Source organism: Mirounga angustirostris, unplaced genomic scaffold, assembly GCF_029215605.1.
Source record: "Mirounga angustirostris isolate CCGP_5_RB_7025 unplaced genomic scaffold, mMirAng1.0.hap1 SCAF_10, whole genome shotgun sequence".
In the NCBI taxonomy this organism is placed as follows: Eukaryota; Metazoa; Chordata; class Mammalia; order Carnivora; family Phocidae; genus Mirounga; species Mirounga angustirostris.
The window spans coordinates 7,076,355-7,100,632 of NW_026991718.1; the positions used below are offsets into that span (position 1 = coordinate 7,076,355).

Below are 24,278 nucleotides of genomic sequence, written 5' to 3' on the forward strand. Positions count from 1 at the left end.
TGAGGACCGGGGAGGAGTTCCAGCCACCACGACGGGGAAAATCAGATAACACCTTCCCCAGGACGGATTGTCTGATTCAACAGAACAGAGGGTTTGTCCTTAGAAATGAGGGTGGCAGCTGGGCTTAGGCCTGGGATGCCCCTGGGAATGATGGAAAGGTCTGGGGGGACAGTGGAGAGTAAGAATAGAATTGGGTCTATGCAGACCCTTTCTAGACCTAAACAGATGTAGAGAGCTCTTTAGAGACTGTTTTGTTTTGTTTCTGTTTATTTCTCTTTTTTTAAAGATTTTATTTATTTATTTGAGAGAGAGAGAGAGAGCACAGAGGGAGAGGGAAAGGGAGAAGCACACTCCCCGCTGAGCAGAGAGCCCGACGCGGGGCTCAATCCCAGGACCCTGAGATCATGACCTGAGCCAAAGGCAGATGCTTCACCGACTGAGCCACCCAGGTGCCCCTGTTCCTGTTTCTGTTTCTTTCTAAGAACTGTTTTGTTTGTATTTAACTTATTCTGCTATGATTTTCGATGTACTCATCTTGGATTATTCAATCTCCTTAAAATTCAGACAATTCATAAAAACCTTTCTTTCTCTCTGCGAATACGCACACACACACCACCACCACCAAGGCAACACGCACACATGGATTCCCTACTGCTTGGCAGCCTGGCAAACCTCTCCTGATACTGACTCCTTTGGATGCTTTAATCTGACTATCTTGTGCTCCTTGCACTTCTGCGACCTTTTCGTTTTATCTGTGTGTCTGGCACTGGATGGGGCTGAGTGCAAACTTAGGATGAAGAATGCAGCTTCTTTCCTTCCCCATTTGGTGTGCGTCTGAAGATCTAGCCACCCACCTTCACCTTCCCTGCCTCTTCCCCCTCATATCTGGGCATGAGTGTTGGACCTACTAGGCTGTGTTTCTGAGAACTTATTCTTAGCCCAATGATGTAGTTTGGGGATGTAGGTGAGGTCTGGAGCCCACAGCTAAGAAAGAATTCTTGAGACATCTTTGGTGCAAAAAAGTGGTTTTATTAAAGCACGGGGACAGGACCCATGGGCAGAAAGAGCTGCTGCATTGGGCTTGTGAGGAACGGCTGATGATACACTTGGGGGTTGGGGGAGGTAAGGAAAAAGGGTGGTGTCCAAAAGGACTTTCATATGCTCAAGAAGACTCTCAGGATGCTGGGGGTGTGGCTATGGTCAAGCTAAGGTAGTTTTTCCTTCTATTAAGGCATTAACATTAAGGAATGTTATACTCTCCCTATCATAGGTCCTTGTCAATGGGCTGCATGTCATAAGGAAATTTGATTTTATTTGCATTCCCTTTTGCCTCTGTTTCCCACATCACTGTGGAGGGAAGAGTGATGTTAGGGCTCCAGGAAATTGAGCTATGGGTCTCTGGAAGTTAGGCTATTGGTAAGAATGCATTTTCCTTGTAAATCACTAAGACATTGGTACATTGATGGAGACTCCTGTTCTGCAGGACTCTGATCTCTATCAGTTAACCATTTGTTTTTTCCTTCCCTTAGTTTTAGGGCAGGCAGGAGTGCACCAAAGATGTCTCAAGAATTATTACCCGTGTTAAGAAACAAGGTTCGACAGAGTAAATTTGAAGATCAAATTGGCTTTATTAAGTGGTTCATGGATTAGGTAGCATCCGTCTTAGCAAGAGGAGAGCCGCTCGGACAGCTCCCAACACAGTGGAAGGTGTTTGTGTGGAGGACGGTGGGGCAAGAAGCTAGCAGCAGAAGAAAAGAAAGGCTTGTTTCAGGCTGGCACTTCTTTTCAGGGGAAAACAACAGCAGGGAATTATCCTACCGATGGCCTCACCAGAGCTGATCAGGACCTTTCAGAAGGACTTTTAAAAGGCCACGTTCCAGGGAGAGGCTGAAACTATCCTTGAATCTTGTTGCTGTGCTGGGGGCCAAATGCCTCCATTTAGGGCTTGCTGTTTCTTTTTTTTAACACCCAGAACCAAATCAGCCAGCACCTTGATCTTGGATTTCTAGCCTCCAGAACTGTAAGGAACCCAGGTCCGTGTTTTAAGATCCCCCAGTCCGTGGTAGTTTATCATGGCGGCCTGAGCTCTCAGTTCAGACAACACTTGAATGCTTACCGTCTGTTGGGATTCCTGGAAAAGGTGACCTCTCTGACTTACGTGTGATGTAAGGAGCAATAAGTTATCCCTCCTTAAAAGACGTGGCTCCGACTTCACAAATTCTCTGGTTTTCTGACTCCTCAGTAACTACTTACTCGCTGGAAAGAGTTCTCAGGAGTTGGTTACAACCCAAACCTCAAGAGAGAACACTGATTAGAGGTCAGTCTATTCAGTCAAGGAGCTAAGAGGGTCTCAGGGTGTGATACTGTGATTTATAAGAAGAGCTGTCCATTTGGTCTTTGTTCTCCTTCCTGGCACAGAACTCCTAAAACCCTTGGAATTTCCTAAGTGACGAGAGCAAGTGGATTTTGTTATGTTAATAAGGCGACTTTAGAAAAGCCCTCAGGATGCGGGCTGGTTGCCAAGGGAGACAACCTTGCGATCTGAAGGTTGAACTTGCGTTTCTACCCCCAGACCTCTGGGAGGGGAGAGGGGGGCTGGAGATTTTCAATCACCATTGGCCAACTATTTAATCAATCATGCCTCTGTAATGAGTCCTCCATAAAAACCCAAAAGGATGGGATTCAGAGAGCTTCCAGGTTGGGGAAGACGAAGAGATTTGGGGAGATCCATCACCCCTGGAGCCAGCAGGGGAGCTCCTCACCCTTTCCCTATACCTGGCCTTATGCATCTCTTCCTTCTGGCTGTTTCTGAGTTTTATCCTTTTATAATAAACCAGGGATCTAGAAAGTAAAATGTCTGTCTGGGTTCGGTGAGCCGCTCTAGTGAATTAATTGAACCTGGCAAGGGGTTTTGGGAACTCTGACCTATAGCTGGTAAGTCAGGAGGACAGGTGATGCCCTGGGCTTGGGACTGGCATCTGAGGAGGGGTGTGTGGGGCAGTCCTGTGGGCTGAGCCCTTACCCTGAGCACCCAGTGCTGTATCAGGCACTTACGTCAGAGTGGAGGTGAGTTATGGGGCCCCATATGGGGGAGAATTGCTCGGTGGTGGGGAGAAACCTCGCATTATCGAATTGGGACCAGAATCAGACAGGGCCAAGTCAAGATGGCACTGAATGAAAACATAAATCACTTTTGGGCCATTTCCCAGGTCCTCCAGGAATGAGCTTGCACAGAGAAGCTTTATTATTATTATTATTATTTTTTCTGGATAAAGTGAATTCCCAGAACATGAGATATATTCACATTCATCAACAAATGTGTAAGCAACTCAGAAACCAAAGCCAGTGATTTTTTCAAACCAGCTGTGGTTTTTAGAAGGACATTGAATGTCTTCTCATCTATTAGTGTGAATTGTGAGGAACTGGCAGTTCTCATTAAAGTATAAGAATGCTGATTGGCTTTAAAAACCTTCAGAAGATTTTATGTGGGAAATAAAATTGAGAATGAACTCAGTTCTATTAAAAAATATCCTGACCAGAAAGACGTGAAGTAAATTAGCAGTTAACTCTAGGTGATACAATTATGGATAATTTTTATTTTCTTCATTTTGCTTTCCTCTGTTTTTCAAATATACTCCAAATATGTATTATTTTTAGAATCATGAAAAAAATGTTAAAGTCTTTCTGATTGTCCAAGCCCATCTCAATAGCATCTGGGTTGGACTTGCTGTGTGGGTTTTGTGTGTAATCCACCCTTTCTTTCCCCCTGACTGGGTAGGGCACTTAGCAGCAGAAGCTTGACATGGAGTTGTGTACCCCAATTTGTGGCCCAGACACAATGATCAAGGACTCAAGCTGCCCCCTTGAGACTCTTTCACTGTCTTCAAGGCCCTGGATCTGACCCCTGTTCTCTGGGGCTGGAGCTAAGCACCGGCCTCCAAGAGGATGTGGGTAGTGAGGTCACATCCCTCCTGAAGAGGTGAGTGCCCTAACCAGAGGTCAGGTGCAGGGGCATGTTGCATGGCCAAGGAGGACCAGTCCAAGTCTGGAGGGCACCAGGTGGACACTGGGGCCAGGAATGCAGAACCCTTGGCTCTAAGAGCCTGGAATTGAGAGCAGAATCAGACAGGGCCAAGTTGAGATGCCCTGAATGAAAAAATAAACCAGTTATGGGAGGGATGGAAGGCAGGAGTGCTGGCTGGCAGGGGAGGTCCTCATGGTTCCCACCCTAGTGGAGCCCATGCAGAGCAGGTGGATGCAGGTAAGGAAAGGCTCAGGAACTGAACTGACAGCTAGGAACCAGGGTGCTAGGGGTGAGCTCTGCACCTCCTTGGACTCCAGTGTAAGGCGCCTGCCTGCCCCTTGGATGGCTGACCAGCTCACACTCAGAGCACGGAGCTAGGACCACGGACGGAGGGTGGTGCTTTCCCTGACACCATCAGGTTTTGGACACCTGGTCCCCAAGACGCTGGCTTTCATTTTAGAATACAAAGGGCATTTTCCCCAGTGACTCATCTCCGCTCTATCTTGTTGCTGATTGGTTTGCTAAATGTGCTTATTAATTATTGATAACCTTGTTGATTTTTAAATTGTACTTGCCTTTAGCAATGGCAGTTTGTAAAAACACACAATTACTTTAAATATACACCAAGGAGAGGCTTCATTACATTGACCCACTGAGAGAGAAGGCACTGTACAAAAATATTTTAATATATTACAACATCTTACAATACATCAGACCGATACGCAAGGCATCACAAATGAAGAAAAAATATATTTTTCCCCCAAATTGAGACCTATATACACTCAAGACAAAGCCTTAAAATCTTACATCATGGTGAGTCTCCCCCATATCACAACTGATTAAACAGTTTTTCAACAAGACGGCAGCCAGCAAGAAATCTCAGGGAGGCTCTATCAGACTTTCTCCCCCTTAAGAAAAAGAAACATCTAGGTATTTTAAACATTGCAAATCCTGACAGGGCATCGGGCAGGGGAGGGCTGGTATCAAACCAGTTGGAAAAATATTTAAAATACTTATTTCTCAGGTGCAGTTGTTTTGTTTCATTATGTTTTAGACTTCCCTTTGGGAGGAAGTTATACAATTCCCCGCATTTTGAATTTGAGTGAATTTGAGAGAAATTCGTTCCAACTCCGAGGTTGCGGGTTTCCCATCTAGATTTCGTTTCAAATAATAATGATTGAGCCCCCGCTGTCTACCAGACAACATCTTCAGTGCTTCCACATCCGTGATCTTTCTAGGCTGAATTTGCTCTTGCTGAATAATGTGAAGATCAGCAAAGTGCTCTCATGTTACATTAAAAAAAAAAAAAAAACCTTTTATGTTTATACTGATTATATTAAGCCATACAGGAAAAAAGCTTTCTTTCTTTTTTTTTTTTTTAAAGATTTTATTTATTTATTTGAGAGAGAGAGAATGAGAGAGAGCACATGAGAGTGGGGACGGTCAGAGGGAGAAGCAGACTCCCCGCCGAGCAGGGAGCCCGATGTGGGACTCGATCCCAGGACTCTAGGATCATGACCTGAGCCGAAGGCAGCCGCTTAACCAACTGAGCCACCCAGGCGCCCAGGGAAAAAGCTTTCTAATTCATTTTTCCCTTAAAATATAAAACAAAATAAAATGGAAAATGCATGATAACCCATCCTTTTTAAAAAAATTAGTTAATTAATTTTTAAATTTTATTTATATATTTGTTTTACCCATTTATGTTAACCCTGTTTGAGATGGGACCCAAAAACATTTCAGTTGAATCATAGTGACTTAAAATCTGAAGTATAAGTATCTTTTCTGAGGAAAAAAAAATTACAAAAACCAAACTTTCAAAACCATCAAGTCTGGAAACTGGGTATTTCGGTATGGCTGCTTAATGGACTCAGGCAACATTTACTGCCACCTAGTGACCAACACTGGCATGGCGGCTGGATTAAAATTTTTCTATGCTTGGGCAAAAAAACTTTCCATGATTTTGTTTTCTGAAACAATGATATGAAATTATTGTTTTCCAGGCAATGAGATACCGTCTAAATTACATAAACAAACTGCATGTGATATTTCCACAAGGAAGGGGACTTTGTTCTCTGACCCAGTTTAGGTGACATTTTCCCGAAGAAGCTGTGAAAAGAAGGCACAGGATCTTCTCCTATTGACCCAGATTATATCCTTATATCAAGTGATTCAGAATTAGTTGAGATATATTATATTGTGCCATGGCTCCCTTTATGTAAAATCCAGGTACATTCTAGATATTTCCACACATTCTTTCCCACACACTAGCCCAGTGCTTTTTCCTAACACATGAGGCCGATCTAGTAAGGTGTCATTTCTTTTTTTTAAGATTTTTTTTTTTTAATTCATTTGAAAGCGAGAGAAAGAGAGAGAGACAGAGAGACAGAGAGAGCACAAGCAGGGGGAGCAGCAGAGGGAGAGGGAGAAGCAAACTCCCTGCTGAGCAGGGAGCCCGATATGGGGCTCGATCCCAGGACCTGGAGATCATGACCTGAGCTGAAGGCTTAACCATCTGAGCCATATGGTGTCATTTCTCAGAGATGTGGGGACAACTGTGTTCAAATGGATTCATGCATTGTTGCTAGGCAGACTCAGGTGGCAGGAGTAACAGGTTCATAGGCAACCCAAACACCGACCCCGTGTCAACTTTGGCACAAGATGTAAAGGGTTTGTTGGTTTTGCTGAGACTCTTGGAAGAAGAAGGAGAGCAGCAGAGATAGCTCACGTTCATGGAGTAGTCAACATGGGCCAGGGGTCGCGCAGAGCACAGGCAGACGAACGATCTCCTTCTAGGTACTTACTGAAAACTGATGAGATGATCATTTCCTACTCTTTGAAACATCTGCTGACTATTTCTAGACTTCTGGGTAAAAAGTCCAAGACTTCAGTGGTAGAAAGACAGAAAGGAAAGAGTGTTGCAACAAGCAGAATAATTGGGGGAGAGCTTTTGTAATTGCTCTGGGTATGAACATTGGCATTTCAATATTTAGCAGAAAATAACCCTGAGTCTATCAAATGAAAGGACTGGAAAAAATAACATCAAAATTGGGGAACATAGGAGTCACAGAAAACAGTGCTCAAAGAACTAAATCCTAAATAAGCGAATTAACTAAAGTTAATGGTTTTGCATTATCATGGATTTCAATTACCCAAGTGATTTGTGTGTTCAGTTACCACAGATAATCGGAGAGCCTGTGCAACAGAAAATCACATCTGGGGCCACTGCAAAATGCCTACAGGAAGCGCCGCTGCTGGAAGTTGCCACACCTTGAGTCTGAGCAAGAGTCCCCAGGGGTGGGTTGAAGCTTGCTGCGCTTTCGGCTCTACCAGTCCAGCTTCAGATCTGCCTTGCTCCATACATATTTTCCTCCTCGCTTCAGAAACATCTTTTCATCAAATCCACTGAATTTGATAGCTTCTTCTACCCCAACATCCAGGATCGACTTGGAAGGGTCCTTCCGCCCATTCCTACAATTCAAGAAGCGCATCTAGGAAATTCAAGACAGAAAGGGGATAATTTTATATAATTTATCCCGTGAAACTCAATTTTGAGGATTAATCCAGACTGATTTTTGATAGTGCAGTCAGTTCAACAAATATTTATTGAAGGCTGTGGGCCAGACACCATACTAAGGATGCTGACCTCCTTGAAGACCCTTTCTCTATTCAAGTAGCTCACCTTAACTAACATAAACACATTAGATCAATTAAGTGCACGACAGACTGAATTATACACATGCCGCAGCAGGTGCATGTCCCTCCATGGGGGAGGGGTGACGTTCAGAAATTGTAAGCTGGAGAGAAGAGCGTTATAAAAGTACAGATGCGTGGAGCAGGGTGGTGTCTTTGGGAAATTGCAGATAGATGATATTGTGGAGTGAAAACGGTTCATGCATAAATATATAGGCATAACCTTAATAAAAACTTCTTTCAAGAAAGGGAGAAAGAGGGATAAGGAAGTACAAAGGCAGGCAGGCACCAGGTCAAGAAGGGTCGAATATGCCCTGTCAAGCGTCCCAGTTTTCACCCTAAACTAAGCACCTTATAGGCAGGAATGAGGTCTTCACACTTCTTCTGAGCTATGTCACTAAGTATCTTGTAGGAATACTTGTTGAATCAAAATGTTAAATTACCAAAAGCAAATTTTGGTTCCACTATGTTTGTGGCAACTGTGTGGAGACCAGAGGGTTTGTGGAGGAATCCCTAGCCAATCATGATACTCCAAAAATCCCCAGCCAATCATGATACTCCAAAAATAAAAAATGGGGTGTGGAACGGGGGCTTAGTCAATCAAGCATCCAACTCTTGATTTCGGTTCAGGTCATGATCTCAGGGTCATGAGATTAAGCCCCGCTTAAGATTCTCTCTCTCCCTCTTCCGTTGACCCTCCCCCTCAGCCTCCCTCCTTGCACACATACACTCTCTCTCTAAAAATAAAAAATTAAAAAGACAAAAAAAAAAAATTCTGACTTTTCATTTCTAACTCGAGCCCACATGCTGAACATTAGTGCTTTCCCCTTACGCTCCATAAAGGAAGCTCATGTTGAGAAACAATGAAATGGTTGTGAAGCATCATTGATTAATTTAAAAATAGGAAAATACCAAAAGTCAAAATAAATATTTCTCAAAACACCAAATTCCATGTATACATTAAAGCCATTGTTCTTGTTGGAGCTCATTTCTTTGTTTTATTAAAAAAGATTTTATTTATTTATTTGAGAGAGAGAGAGAGCATGCACGCACACACAGAGGGAGAGGGAGAAGCAGGCTCCACCGCTGAGCAGGGAGCCTGCCGTGGGGCCCAACACCCAGGACCCCAAGATCATGACCTGAGCTGAAGGCAGGTGCTTAACAGACGGAGCCACCCAGGCACCCCTGGAGCTCATTTCTTAGAAACAGGTCTTCGGATGGACTTGTTCGTCCTATACTAGAACTATTGGCAAAGATTTATGAATCTAGCCCCCTTCCCCCAAAAAAAGACAAAGGAAAGAAAAAAGTGATTTGTTTTTCAAATCTGAGAAGGGGTAGGTTTTCCTTTTTCTTCGTAAGGCAGAGGTATAACAATGCTATCAGCGGTTTGGAGAGAGGAGCTGTAACCAACCGCTTCTCACCAAAGCCAAGACTTATCAGTCAGAGACGAGCTGGCAGCATCTGAGGTGTTAAAGGTGATGTGAAGTGGGAGAGGACCTCCCTCCAAAGCACCCTGGGATCCCACTGCCGGGGAACTCCCAGCCCAAGACGGCATGACAGAGGACTCTGCTTTCTTTGCAATGTCAGATTCAAGGGGATATCCACGGATCCATCGCCTGGGGTTGGTGCAAATACAGGGCCCAGGTTCAAGCAAGTCCTGCCCACGTGCTTAGCTCGGAACCCACCCAGTGCGGGAAGGGCTCTATAATATGAACGCTAATCAGTGACGATAAAAACATGAAATGCTGGGTCAGAAGAAAAATTGGGACCGGTTATGCTCATTATAGCTCAACTCTGGCATTGCGGCTTAATTTTTTCTAATTTTTAAAATTCTTCTTATTTTAAAAGTTTTCAAATTTTATAATTCATTACAAATACTTACATACTCATCCAGAATGAGGTAGGAATCTTTCATCTGCAAAAGAGAAATTAAATACAAATGTAGTTTCAAGTGTAAGGGTCTGTCTCACAGCGTTGGTATATTTGTGCTTTATTACTTCGGGATTCTACGCTTCTTATATCCCTCGAGTGGCTTTGGGTATGTCCCTTTCAAGGCGATTGATCCGCTGGCGCCCCCATCCCCACCTAACATACATCTGCAGGGGCATCTGTCTGTGTCTGTTCAGATTCCGGAAACGGCCAGCAGGCTGGGTTCCCTGCCCCACTCTGACAGCTTCCCTGACAATGAAATCCCCAGGCTAATTTCCCCATTTCCTCAAGCTGTGGGAGACCCTTGTTCTGTATTCAATATTCCCAATGGCTGTTCCTACCCTACACGGAATTTCCCCCTTTTTCAATGTGTAAAGCCTTGATGCTATTCCCTAGGAGCTTACCTGAAGATTTTAATGTGACTTTCATTCCTTGTAACTAGTTATACCTTCTATAGGTATATGGGAGGTGGACCTATCCTCCTATAGGAAGCTGTCCCCGCTCAGGGCTGTGTCCTTGGAACAGCTCCCATTGTGGGAACAATGGGTGAACGCATGGCCCAAGGACAGGGGAGGGAGAAGGGCCTCTGAAGTTCCTTCAGAGGTCCCACAGCTGGAAGGTGACTGCACCCCTCCCATCCTGCCCGCTGAACCCTCTAAAGGAACAGTGTGTGGATCCCTCTGGGCTAGAGCTCCCTGTTTGGAGTCAATCTCAAGGTGTGAGGATGAACCAAGCAATGTTTGCTTCATACAACCTTCTGGTTAGACTCGGGCACCAAACAGGACACCTCTTTGTGGCGGTCTAAGAATCCTTCAAATTCCTCATCGCTGATAACGAATTGCTGCGCTTCCCTCAGAGCATCCTCTCCAGAATTCTCCCCCTCAATCAGCAGACACTGGAAGACCTGGAAGATAAGGACGGTGTTTGCTTTGCAAAGAGCCTCCCACCATTTTTACCCCAAACTTCATTCCCCTAGACCCAGCGTCATCTCTTCTAAGCAAAGAAGACTGCTCTGACTCAGGAACAGTCTAGAAAGACATTGCTCTGGGGCCCTCAAAGTCAGGAAGTGCCAACCATCCAAAAATACAAAACTGGTCTAGTGTATGTTTGATCCAGTCTGATAATCTAATTTTGCAGAACACCAAGTAACAGGTGTTCATTGCAGGGAATATGGACTATACAAAAGCATTAAGAAAATAAATCATTTGTGATCCCCAAACCAAGAAACAAGTATTTTCAAAATGTTGTTTCTGCTGACTTCAATATATCCTTATTAAGGCCTCTCGACTATGTAGTTTATTTTGCAGTTAATATTCCAGGACAGTTTCCCAAAGCCAATAAGAATCTTCCAACATTCTTTTAAGTCAATAATTGTGTATGTGTGAATGTATTATTCCCTCATAAGGAATACCATCATCTGAGAAGGAAAAACCCTGTCCCAGGGATCCGCTCAAGGTGGTACGAGATGGCAGCTGATCAAACACACAGCCAGCACAGAGCCCGGGTCTGTGGGGTTTTCAAGGAAGGGGGTGATTATACATAGTGTTTAATTAACATTTTTGTCAGCTTAGAATTAATTGTAAAATTCCCTAACCCTTGCCTTCTTTGCTCACTCTATTCTCAGCCCCTTCCTCTGTGCTCCCCAGTCCCTGCAGACCCTGGTCACACAGTGGTTTTACTATTTGCTTTCATGACTGTCTTGCTCAGTAGGCTGTGAGCTTCTAGGGAGGGGACACCCCTCACCTTTGTCCCCACAGCACCCAAGCCCAGTCCAGGCACAGGGTGGGGAGAGAGGACTAGCAGGGAGGTCAGAGGAGGTATCCACACGGGTTGGAAGCCCAGGCTGACTTGAATATCAGGTGGGTGAAGACACACGTGGGCTTTTCTCCCGGTGACTTTGGTTCCAGCTTGAAAGGAGCATGAGAAGCAGAATGGGAGGAGGGTGGTGGGATTGGTTGGGTAAGGTTAGGTGGGGCCAGCTCTGTTGTGGCTACAGCAAGCCTCCAGGTGACAACAAAGCCCTCTGTTGAGGAATACTATGAGGGCCCTTCCCGCCAATGCGTGTTCAGTGCTGGCGTACTGTTGACGGGCCCGGGAGCCCCGGCCCTCCCATGGAGGACGCAGCCTGGGCCACCCAGGCACCTGACCCGAGGGCATTGATTTTCATCGGTTTGCAGTCTGCAGACACCCGTGATCTGAGGCGAAAACTGCTCTCCAAACAGGCAGTAGCTAATCTGCCCCCTCCAGAAAACCCAGGATTTTGAACAGGCAGTTCTGGAGTGAATCAACAAGTGGGAGCCACAGTAGGAGTTATAAGATTGGAGAAGAAAGCTCTGAGATCAAGAAGCTACGAGGAGCTCCTCGCAAACCAAAGCCAGGAGGAAAAACGTATATACATATAGAGAGAAGCTGAAAAGAGAATAGTGAGGAAAACAGTAACAGCAGAAGAAGTGGGACATAGATGGGGGATCAGGGAAGAGGAGAGTGATGGGCAGGTGGTTCTAGAAGGAAAGTCTAAGAACCTGGAGCCTAGCCTCTGGCCCTCGTCCATCCCCCTTCCTGGACCACAGCCTCTGTTCCTCCCACCACACCTCTTTCTTTAGCTTCTCTCCAGTTCTTCTGGGTAGAGGGTGCAGGTCCAGGAAGCTGCTTTTAAAAACAGTTCCCTGAGTTGATTCTGAAGAACAGCCAGGGGTAGGAAACTTTAATGAAACTTTAATTTACTGTTACTTGTAAGTGTCTGTACATTGTGGGTGCTATAAATATACCTTGAGTTTGAACTTTAGACTTTTTAGTAGCTGATAGAGGGGTTAGTCCTAAAGCACAGATCTTGGCGAATTCACTTCGCCACAACTTGGGGATAGTGTCATTTAATATCTTCTTTTTTCTTTTTTTGAGATTTTATTTATTTATTTCAGAGAGAGAGAAAGAGTGGCGGAGGGAGAAGCAGGCTCCCTGCTGAGCCTGATGCGGGGCTTGATCCCAGGACCCTGGGATCATGACCTGAGCTGAAGGCAAATGCTTAACCGACTCAGCCACCCAGGCGCCCCTGCCCCAATATCTTCTAATAATTCAATGAAAAATGTATTAATAGAATTTATGGAGAACATTTATCCATTTATGAATAAGCCAAGAGTTTTAAGAAGAAATCTAGTCTTATTATATATATATACATGTATTTATTTTTTTAAAGATGTTATCATATTTAATAAATACATACAGGTTAGGTTTTCTAGGTTTTCATATTCTTCAGAACACCTCCAAGCACTGACTGTATCTTTTTTTTTTTTTAATTCTATTTTTAAGTAATCTCCACACCCAACATGGCACTCGAACTCACAACCCCAATAATCAAGAATCTCATGTTCCACCGACTGAGCCAGCCAGGTGCCCCCTGACTATATATTTTGACCTTTATCCTCCCAACATTCCAGAAGGGAATCAGTTCCAGTTTTTAGAGGGGAGACTGAGACAAAGGGAGTGTAAGTAGTTTAAAGTTTAAGAGAGCTGGAAGAGGGTCCAAGGACCCGGTCTCCCGGCTGGCTCGGTCAGTCCAGAGTCCTCTCTCACTTGAACATTTCGGGTTTCAGTGTCACAAGTTTTTTGCCCGAACATTTTCTGAATTAACTCAGCAAAAGGGACACGGTACTTACTTTCCAGCGGACAGGGTTCAGGGCTTGAATCTCTTCCCTCATATCCTCGTCCACGTTGAATCGATTGATGACAGAATTTATTTTAAAGGCCACTCTATAATCTCGACACCACGCCCTCAGTTTCTGAAGATTTTCCACGTGGTTCTTCTTTCCTTGACCACGGCCGATGAGGACATTGACTTGCTCATCAAAGCTATCACAGGAGATGGCAAGGATGTCCAGGTACTCACCTGAGGGAAAGTGAGCACCTTTCAGCCTTTCCATTCAAGGACCAAAGCTTTTAGGCCATTTATATCTCTTTATGATAAAACACATCTTGCTTGTATCTAAGTATTAATGTTTAAAAAGACTTTTCCTCATACCTGCAACACTCACAGAAATGTGAATTATACTTGGTATTTGTTTAAATAATCTTGAAAAACAATAAATATACACATCATGAGGTGATGGAGATACTCCCATTTGACCAACCTAAAATGGCACTTGTATGTGTCTGAGTGTTTAGTGGCACATTTAAATGAGGTCCTTCATTAATTGCTACATCTGAATTATATCCCCTCCTCCTGCGCTCAGACTGTCTTGTAGGAGCCCTTGTGAAGAGAGAGTTAGCACAGCAGATCTGTTTGCTGAGTCCTCGCCAGTCTCTAGAAGAACATGGAACTATGAGGGAGTTTTGGCCAATCCCTGCATGTATGGCCACCAGAATGTTCTCTGTGTTTCCCATTGATGATGTGTCTATGTCTGGAGCAATGCGGCATGTTTAATCAGCTTGTCAAGAGCTTTTGGGATTGGTGAACAAGGTTCACGGTGTACCTGGTTTTGTTGTCGGGAGTCCTGAGTTGCAGCTGCCGTGGAAGGGTACCCAGCAGTATGAGCCTAAGTGACCAGCTCTCTATAAAAGCCTCGGACCCTAAGACTCACATGAGCATTCCTGGGCAAAAACATTCCAGACATGTCCCTATGGTTCACTGTGCGTGCGAGAAAGCACATCTTGTACGTCCTGGAAGGGAAGGACTCAGAAGCCCGTGTCTGACCTCTCTGGACCCCTGTGACGCCCATTCCCTACTGGTTCTGCACCGCATCCTTTGCTCTGATGAACCTTAGCCATGAGTCTAATTGGCTACTGAGTCTTGTGAGCACTCCTAGAAAACCGCCAAACTTAGAGAGATGGCAGTTGATCCAAATGGCTCTCTTGGTCCACTCAAGCTCACTGACTCACCCTTGGTCCTTTAAACTGGAGGTGGAAGACTGGAGGCTTACAGACCACATAGTTATACATAAACACTGCTGTTGTTTTTCCCTCATGACATCTAACAATATTTCAAATTATTTGCAAATATTTAATTGGGAGATTGAAGATAGAACGTAGATTTCAGAATATGACAACACTAAGCCTACACTCCCACAGAGGATAAATGTCAATGGAAGCTCATGACTCACTGGCTGTCCGTCTGTCCACTATGAACAGAACATGGTGCTTCTTATTCTTCATGGCCTCCCACTTGCTTATTATCTCCCTACTGAAGGGACTGAAGTGGGTTTTTCTTCTGCACCTCCAAATTCACTCATTCACATGGCCTCTCCCATGCCAGCATGTGAGCTTCTGACCCTGGACGCAGTGATCCCGCAGGACCTGCTCTTCATACCACACTGGGCATGAGAGCCAGGGTTGGAGGGAGAGCGCGGCTCGGGGACACCGCCAACAAGCCTGACCGATTCTCCCCTGCTCACACCATGCCCTAAACCTTTCTTGCCTTTCTGAATCTGGTTCTCAGAGTTTACTTGGAAGCTTCTGACCCCATTTCACTTAGTGACTCCCTTCACAGACGTTTTGGTTTGCACACGTCATCTTGTAGTCTTCCCTGATTTACCTTTCCCAGAGACTTCTGAATTCGTCTTCTTGCTTCACTTTCATCAGATGGGCTGCCCCGCGCTCATCCACAGTCTCCCCTCCCCACTCCCATCTCTCCGTCATCTTGGGAGGGGTCAGAGACTTCCTGTGAGCAGCCTCAATAGAGAGTAAATGCAACCCCTCTTTCAGTGATGTCAAGGCTCCAATAGCTCATACAGATTAGAACAGAAAACTGTGCTCTAAGAGTTATCCCTGTCTCCTAAAATGAATATTTTCCACTGCTCCCTAAGTTCCGGGTACTGCTCTAGGGATATCACGTCTATGGAAACTCCGCTGTAAGGGAACTGCACGGTCTTAGGCTCCGTGGTTCGCATCCTGGCCGCAGAGTAGAGCCCCTCGAGTTGGTTCTGATATAATTAGCCCGGGATTCAGCCCCCACACAGATACTTTATTTAACTTTCTTCAGCAGCCAAAAATGTAGCCAAAGGTGGGAAAGATTGTTTTAGTCCAATTGCTTCATTTATGAGACTAATAAAGCGATAGTTCCTTTAATATTTAAAAAGTAAACATTAGTAGCAAGCCATAAGGTAGGGGTTGTGGAACTGTGTCAATGCTCCTTGCTAGCGGCTAAGCTAAAGCCATAGGGCTCAGCACCTGCTGAATTGGGACACATAACATAGTTGTGCTAACATTTCCTTACCTGTCTTGCCAACAAGTTAGTCAACAAGTATAGGGCTCTAAGTATAGAGCCCCGCAGAAGGAAGCCTCCTAACTGCATGCATGGCTTGCAAAGGGATTTGGGTTTGGTGTCTCCTCCCTGCCCCACACCCTGCTCCCCGTGCCCCCTGCTCCCCCAGCATGCCTGACCTAAGGCCCCGGATGCCCGGAACCAACAATCATAGCAGTGGCAACTGCAGCGTGATGCCAGGAAGCTCACCGTAGTTCTGGAACCAGCGCTCCCGGATCAGGCTCCCGTTGCTCACGATGCTCACGCTGGGCAGCCGCAGCTCCTCTTTACAGAACTGCACCAGCTTGCCCAGGTACTCGCCCCGGTCATGAATAAACGGCTCTCCGCCTGAAAAGTTTATCTTCTCCATCCCTGTGAGAGGTAGAACATGGATCTTTCCTTCTGTTCTCCTTTTTTTTTTTCCACTGCACAAACACCCCTTATTGTTTTAATGACAAAAGTGATGTTTTCTCAAAGTAACAAAAAATGAAATGAAAGCTGCCCATTATCCCCAGCCCCCACCCCCCACCCATGGCTCCCCATGCTCCCCACAGTGTTTGGCAGGGGGGAACAAACCATGTCCATATCGGGGCCTAACCTTCTCCCCTGCTTTAAAATAGATGCACTTTAGGGGCGCCTGGGTGGCTCAGTCGGTTAAGCGTCTGCCTTTGGCTCAGGTCATGATCTCAGGGTCCTGGGATCGAGCATCAGGCTCCCTGATCAGCGGGGAGCCTGCTTCTCTCTCTATCCCTTGCCCCTGCTCGGGCTCCCTCTCTCTCTCTCTAATAAATAAATAAAATCTTTTAAAAAATAAGAAAATAAAATAGATGCACTTCAACGTAGGGAATCAGTTACATGGATGGATGAGACAACACAGAGATGTGCAGGAACCCCCCTCCGCCCCATCCAGAATGTTCTTGCTTGGGGACTCTCAGCCTGAGACACCTCAGCACTCTGCGCTGAGGGGGACCCCGCCCTCTCCCACATGCTGGATGCCTCTTGGCCTGGAATTCTTGCCCTTTGGAAAAGCCCTTAGCAGTTTCCTGAAAAAATGCAAAATATGAATCAAGATGAGAACTTACATGTTTCCAAATGCATCCCTAAACATTAGTTTGGCCAGGTATAGTACTCTGGGTGAAGTCACTTTGCCCTCAGTATTTTAAGGGCATTATTTGCTGTCTTCGAGGTTTTAATATTATTGTTCAGAAGCCTGATAACACCTTGATTTATAATCCCTTTTAAGTGCATGGCTTTTTCCCTTCTAGAAGCTTTCTTTCCAATGTCCCCAAATTTCAAGGTGATGTGCCTTAGCAGAATCTGTCTCTATTCATTGTTCTGGCCACTTGGCGGGTCCTCGGTCCAAAAATACAGCTCCTTCTGGTATGGGAAGTTTCTCATACTCTTTGAGAACTCCTACCTCTTCTCCAACGTGCTTGTTTCTCTGGAGGTCCTATCACTGGTCTGCTGGTGCTCCAGCTTGTAACCACCAGACCTTCCTGCTGTGTCTCCTGCGTCCCATTTTCCCAAGACCTTGTCTTTTAGTCTTTCTATTACAATTCTAATTTTAGAAACCCCAGTTTCCGTTACCCAGACTCTCCCATATCCTCTTTACTTACCAGCGCATTGCTATTTCTCATATGTAAATTTTCTCTCATCTCTCTGGGATTATCAGTTACAGATGTTCTGAAGTTTTCCTATATTCTCTTTGCTTATTTGTTTTGGCGTCTGCCTTTTATTTCGGTGTTTCTATTCACCCTTTCTTATTTGAGTGACGCATAAAAGAGCGGAAGGGAATTTCTGTGATTGAGGAAGAAACCCCTCGATGGAGTTTTACTATAGAGTGACAGAGAGAGAAACTGACTTATTCACTGGATTTTGCCCCACACGCTGGGAGCCTTGGTCTTTCCTCTGGGCCATTCTGTTCTGCTGGAGAAGACTCTTAATCTCCTGCTATGCTGTACCCCCTGGCTGCCTGCACCCCAGAACGTGGGCTCTCACACCCAGCAGGCAGACTCTCACTCCCCGGTCTTCAGTCTGGTGCTTTTCTTCTCCCTGCTCCCCCCGGGGTGGCTGAGCACAGCCTGGTGGTCCAGATTCTTCTGAAAATATGCCCTCTGCCATCTGCAGGACTTGGGGAGGGCTCTCCTCGTGGTGGGGGCAGCAGCGGATCTGCCTTCGGCCTGTTGTCTCGCTCCTGCCTCACCCCCTCCTTCTTGATCAATGCTGTACTTCTGCATGATCAGAAGGTTCTCGTCTCTGAAATGCTCTGCATTCCACGGGCAGTCTGGTGAACCTCTGGCAGCCACCGCCCTGCCGACCCGTGCTGAAGGTGTCCAAGTGCCATCAGTCAATTCCAACAACTCCGTGTTGATTTCTTTGTGGGTTTGTTACCCTGCTTTCAATGATTCTACTGGAATTTTAGTGGAGCGAATGAAAGATTGGAGGGAATGGGGAAATTAACTCGAAGGTCCACAAGAGTGTGAAATTTGGAATTTATACAGTGATATTGATGTGGAGGGCACAGGCACCAGACAGCATGCTCGGATTAGAGACAGAAGCCAGAGCATGGCAAGGAGAGGACCCGGGTGCCAAGCCGCAGAAACACAAGCCCATGTGAGATCCAAGGAGGAAGCCTGGGACCCGTGAGAGCAGCAAACAGATTTGGTCACAGGAGCGAAATAATTAGAAGCACCGACCAGACTAGCAGAGAGGCCTGGGGGAACTTACTAAGGGCCAAACAGCACATCATGCCATAAAATTCCCCGAGAATGTTATTTGTTAACATCCGTTCAACAGACGTTGTACCTACTAAGTAACGAATACTGTGCTTAGAAATTTAATTTGTGCAAATTCACTGTAGCATTTTAAAATGCTGTCCTGACTCAGTTTCGAGGTCCTGGCTGACGGCTGGTCAGGTCCTCTTCTTGAGCAACCAAGGATGTCAGCACCCCAGGCACCTCATCTACGAGGCTCTCTCTCGGGGCCACTGTCCTCCGCCCTCTGCCTCCCAGGGCCGGGTCTCGGACAACCGGGACAGCCCTTGTGACCACAGCTTGCTGAGATTGTTCAAACTAGCCCGTGCTAAGCTGACTTTGCCTCCCTACCTGTTCCTTCCTCGAAAACCACGCCGATGGGTCACGTTCACAGTCCCCTCCCATCCTCACCCAGGACTCCCTGTGTGGCGAGTGGCGCCCTGCCCAAGGAACTGTGAGTAACAAATTACACATCTCTTTCCAATTTTTCTCTCTTGATCTGCATCTGGCCTCCCCATACCTCACCCAAGGTAACATGGTTCAGGCAAGCATTTCATCCTGAAACTCATTCAGCAAGGAAGGAATTACTATCCTGGTTTTTGGCTGCAGGAACTGAAGCTCAGGAAGGTTCAGTGATTTATTCAAGATCGTAAGACTAGGGGAAAAAAATGGAGCTAGGATGGATGCCCAAGCTCCACAGCCTTCTATCTTTGTCAGTGGGGTTGCCCTTCATCCCAGCTCACCCAGAACAGCCCTGTTTTATAGCAGACCAAATGACATCTGCTATTCTTTTCAACACTGTCTTTCTCACTCAGATGTGTCTATGACCAGACAGTGATCAATTCCATCATCTCACTACTGAAATCCAACATGCTGGGAGCCTGCCTGTGTGACTGATGGTGATCATCATTCAGTAGAAACATCATTATCACCGAAAGTGTGGTGGAATAGGGTCAGAGGAGCTGGAGAAGGTGATACGGTATATGGGCCTGCAGCCCTTGATGAGTTTGAGGGGAAGATATAGAGGGGATGCAAGGAATAGAGCATCGAAGGAACAGGATGTAGGTGCGTAGTTAAGATCTTAGACAAGCAACAATTACTTCACAATGATGTTAACTTACAAGGAGCAATCGTATTACAGCACGGATCAATATCTGATGCTCACAGTGGCTAAATCCTATTCCCTCTTCTTCGTGTAAAAGCAAGAGAAGTAAATAATATATTGTAGAAGCATCATCTGCCCGAGTAGTACGTTTTAAATATAATTCACATTTAATTTTACATTTTTAATCATCACCAAAATAGATTTTCCTCTATTAGTCAGAAATCTCACTTACGGGGCATATGACTTATGTTATACCTCGATCATTTTAATTGACTTTATTTACTTAAACCTGAGAAATCATTATATTAATGATAAATGTATTAATTATAACCATTATAGTTTATACTCTATTTAAAAACACCTGAGCATTCACTTATTTGTGCAATGTCGTAACTTTTTGAGGTCGTATAGGCGTTATCTGTTTTTTTTTTTTTTTAAGATTTTATTTATTTATTTGAGATAGAGCAAGAGTGAGAGAGAGAGAGAGCGTGCACAAGCAGGGGGAGTGGCAGGCAGGGGGAGAAGCAGTCTCCCCGCTGAGCAGGGAGCCCAACGTAGGGCTTGATCCCAGGGTCCTGAGATCGTGACCTGAGCCCAAGGCGACACTTAACCCACTGAGCCACTCAGGTGACCGGTATAGGTGTTATCTTGATTATCTACATTTTAAGGATTGTTAAACTGCTATTCAGAAAAGTTAAATGTCTTGATAAGTCTCACAAGTTTTAGGGCAAGAGCTCAAACCCTGGCCTTGTGAGTCAAGAGTCTAAGTTCTTTCCACGACACCAGACTTCCCTTCATTCATTGGTTCATCTATTAATCCATCTCTCCAAAAACATTCACCAACCCCCTTTTACATTCTAGATATCCTGCTAAGCACAAAGATACACAGAATGCTAAAATTCCACCTTGGAACTCAAACTCTTTGGGGACCCAGATGTTAAAAACAAAAAAACAAAACATAATGGTATAATTTAAAAAGTGCTCTAATAGGGGGCGCCTGGGTGGCTCAGTCAGTTGAGCGTCTGCCTTCAGCTCAGGTCATCATCCCAGGGTCCTGGGATTGAGCCCCATGTTGGGCTCCCTGCTCTGTGGGGAGTCTGCTTCTCCCTCTCCCCCTCCCTCCCCACTTGTGCTTTCTCTCTCTCTCTCTCTCTCTCTCAAATAAATAAATACAATCTTTTAAAAAAAAAGGTGTTATAATACATATTTGTAACAGGCGCCAAGGGATCACACATGAGGAAGAGAGGACATTCCAGAAGGAGAAGACAGCATGATCACAGGCTTGATTTATGCAGGTGTTGGGGGAGAATGGGTGTAATATGATGTGCTTATAGCATTGGGCACTTGAAGCATTGGGGTGGAGGAACTTGATGTCCCAGTGGGGGTAGCAGAGACAATTGTATGAATTGCAGCAATCCAGGTGAGAAATGGGGAGACCCTGAGCTAGAGCCCACTGGGAACAGTGAGGTGGGTCTATACTTGGAGGAACAGCTGTGGATGATGGAACAAATGTAATGGAGAACAAAATAAGTCAGACCCAATGCAGTGCAAATGGTCTAATTTCATTATATAAAGTACGAAATCAGGCAAAAAGTATTGTCTGTTAGAAGACAAACTCATGGTTACCCTGGCAGGGGCAGGGCAGCAGCTGGAAGAGAGATACTTATGGATGCTGTGATGTTCTCTTTCAAGATCTCAGTGCTGTTTATGGGGATGTGGTTACTTTGTGAAATTTGTCTAGCTGAACCCTCAGGATGTGTGCAACTTTGGGCATGCATGTTATACTTTTGTAAAAAAAAAAAAAAAGGTTAAGCAAATTGAGAAAGAGTCGGTCAGGTTGCTGTTACTAGTTTAGCTGGAGCTAAACAGCATGATTCAAAGTAAAAGACTCAAACATTGCAGTTCTTTTTTTTTTTTTTTAAGATGTATTTATTTTAGACAGAGAGAGGGAGGGACAGAGTGAGAGAGAGAATCTCAAGCAGACTCCCCCCACTGAGCGTGGAGCCTGACATGGGGCTCGATCTCATAGCCCTGAGATCATGACCTGGGCTACAACCAAGAGTCAGACGCTCAACTGACTGAGCCCCCCAGGCGCCCCTAAAAATATTGTAGTTCTTAAGTCAAAGTTTTTGTTTGTTTTCGACTTTCCTCGTTAACAATTTCTGGAAAGCCCCAATCTATCAGTGCTTTGGACAAATTCAGAAAGTAGCACAACTTCCCAACCTGTCTCTTGGCACAAGCTGGGTGCACTGGGAGCCCGGCAGGTGCACAGACTTCTGCTCACTTGGAGGCTACAGGAGGGATGGGTCTGCCTCCCTGCTGTCTGCGCCAGCCAACTCTGGTTCCGAAGGCCTAGGCATCCACCCCAAATTCACCCTAATACTCCGTCGCAAGAGGGGCTGGGGAGCATCTCAAATTCTGCAGGAGCTCTCCCACCTGCGCCCGCCCCCCGCCAGTGGCTGCACGCTGATTCCCTCCCAGGGGGGGACTCACCGGCTTCCTGCAGCAGCCGCAGCCCTCGCTTGGCCTCGGCCAGGGGCAGCACAAACGATGTCTTGGCCGTGTGGAAGCAGAAGCCACACTTATAGTTGCACTGGCGGGTGAAGTGGTAGTTGACGCTGGTGGGCTTGGTGGGCTGGTCCGGGCCCTCCTCCTCCTCCCCTCTGCTCTCCTGCAGTTCACCCTGGCCCAGCTGCAGCGGCCGGGTGCTCTTGCCCCTTGCCAGCCAGACCGCTGACCTGAGCCAGAAGAACCAGGGGACCACGCTGCCCCATAGAGAGCTCAGAGACTTCCTGAAGGTGCTCAGCAGCTTTCCAGCAAAAGCGATGGGCACGAGCATCCACATGGTGGCCAGGCGCCCTGAGGGTGCACTGAAGCTCGGGACTCAGTTTATATATGTGCTGGGGCAGCCTATCACAAGGGCAGGATGGACACATCTCTGACTAACTTTCAGCTGAGCTCAAGTTTCGATTTTCCTGTTCATGAAAATGAAAGTTGGAACAGGGCCAAGACCCAAGGCTCAGGATCAGGGCTGGGCATCTGCCTCTCTCTGCCTCACCTTTTTTTTTTTTTTTGGCACCCCAACTCTTTTTTTTATTATAAAATATATGTAACATAAACTTTCCATTTAAATCATTTTTAGGTGTATAATTCTGTGGCATTAAATGTATTTACATCTCACACCCCTGTATCTTTAGAACTTTTTCATCTTTCTAAACTAAGCTTACTCTTTGAACAATAATTTCCCATTCTTTCCTCTCTCATCTATTTTTTAATGTTGCTCCTAAAATATTAAAAATTGCATATGTGGCTTATATTATATTTTTTTCTTTTTTTAATTCTTATGTTAATAATCCCCATACATTACATCATTAGTTTTAGATGAAGTGTTCCATGATTCATTGTTTGTGCATAACACCCAGTGCTCCATGCAGAATGTGCCCTCCTCAATACCCACCACCAGGCTAACCCATCCTCCCACCCCCCTCCCCTCTAGAACCCTCAGTTTGTTTTTCAGAGTCCATCGTCTCTCATGGTTCGTCTCCCCCTCCGATTTCCCCCGTTTCATTCTTCCCCTCCCGCTACCTTCTTCTTCTTTTTTTTCTTAACATATATTTCTCTGCCTCACCTTTCACCTATCTCCTGGGTCAACAGTAGCCTTCTAATTGGACACAGATCAAGACCTTGCTCTCTGTCCATATCTCCATCTAGAGCAGCAACTTGGAGAGAGATACAGGCACCTCTTCAGATGTATTACTCACGCATGATACAGCATGCAGGGGCTCTCCCCTGGCACCTTACCCGAGGGGGGCCGCCCTGACAGTTCGTTATGGAAGTCAAAGAATGCAAAGCATGACTGACCTGTGCAGGCTGAGGACAGAACCCATTCGCCTTGGGGCCCCTTCCAGATCACAGTCAGAATGCACAGGCACATAATAACATTTACACTTAATCTGCCTTTAGTTATTCATCTTATGTATTTTCATAGTGTTGAAATGTAGACATTTATGTTTTCCTGCATATCTATTTATTTATAGTTTATTTTTTAATAATCTCTATACCCAGCATAAGGCTCAAACTCATGATCAAATTCTAATGCATGTGAATCACATAAATTGGGACAGTGTATGGAAGACTCTAAGTGTTCAGTTAGGGTTCGCTATTGTTTTTCTAGTAGTGTTATGTTCTGAATGGAAACAAAGATGATTTTCATTTTACTTAGAAAGGAAAGTGAAAGCAAATTCACCAAAATAGCAAGGCTACGTGTAATGATTTCCAATTACGCACTGGTGGATAGAATCCAAGTGCTTGAAATCATCTTAGCCAAAAACATTTCGAAATAACACCATGGTACGATAATCAAGAAACACTTTTTTTTTCTTTGCTAGATCACATGTATATGAAGAAACAAAAACCAAGTCAGTTTTCCTTTCAAATCAAAGCAGCATGGCACAGAGGAGAGCCAATGTAGGCTTTTCAAGCTAAATATTTTAAGATTTCAATCCTAGTTCAGCCAGGAATGTTTAATTTTGGGTAAACTTC

The 24,278-nt window shown here is 45.3% G+C and overlaps 1 protein-coding gene across 1 annotated transcript; it reads right to left on the reverse strand.

Moving 5' to 3' along the window:
• Nucleotides 1-7,148: 7,148 nt before the first annotated feature.
• Nucleotides 7,149-22,649, reverse strand: RSAD2 (radical S-adenosyl methionine domain containing 2). The gene is made up of 6 exons (XM_045884029.3): nucleotides 22,230-22,649; nucleotides 16,089-16,250; nucleotides 13,300-13,529; nucleotides 10,401-10,550; nucleotides 9,600-9,632; nucleotides 7,149-7,515 (listed from the first exon to the last, which is right to left on the reverse strand). The coding sequence occupies exons 1-6, from the start codon at nucleotides 22,579-22,581 to the stop codon at nucleotides 7,351-7,353; spliced, it is 1,092 nt and encodes a 363-aa protein (XP_045739985.1). The 5' UTR covers nucleotides 22,582-22,649; the 3' UTR covers nucleotides 7,149-7,350.
• Nucleotides 22,650-24,278: the final 1,629 nt, after the last annotated feature.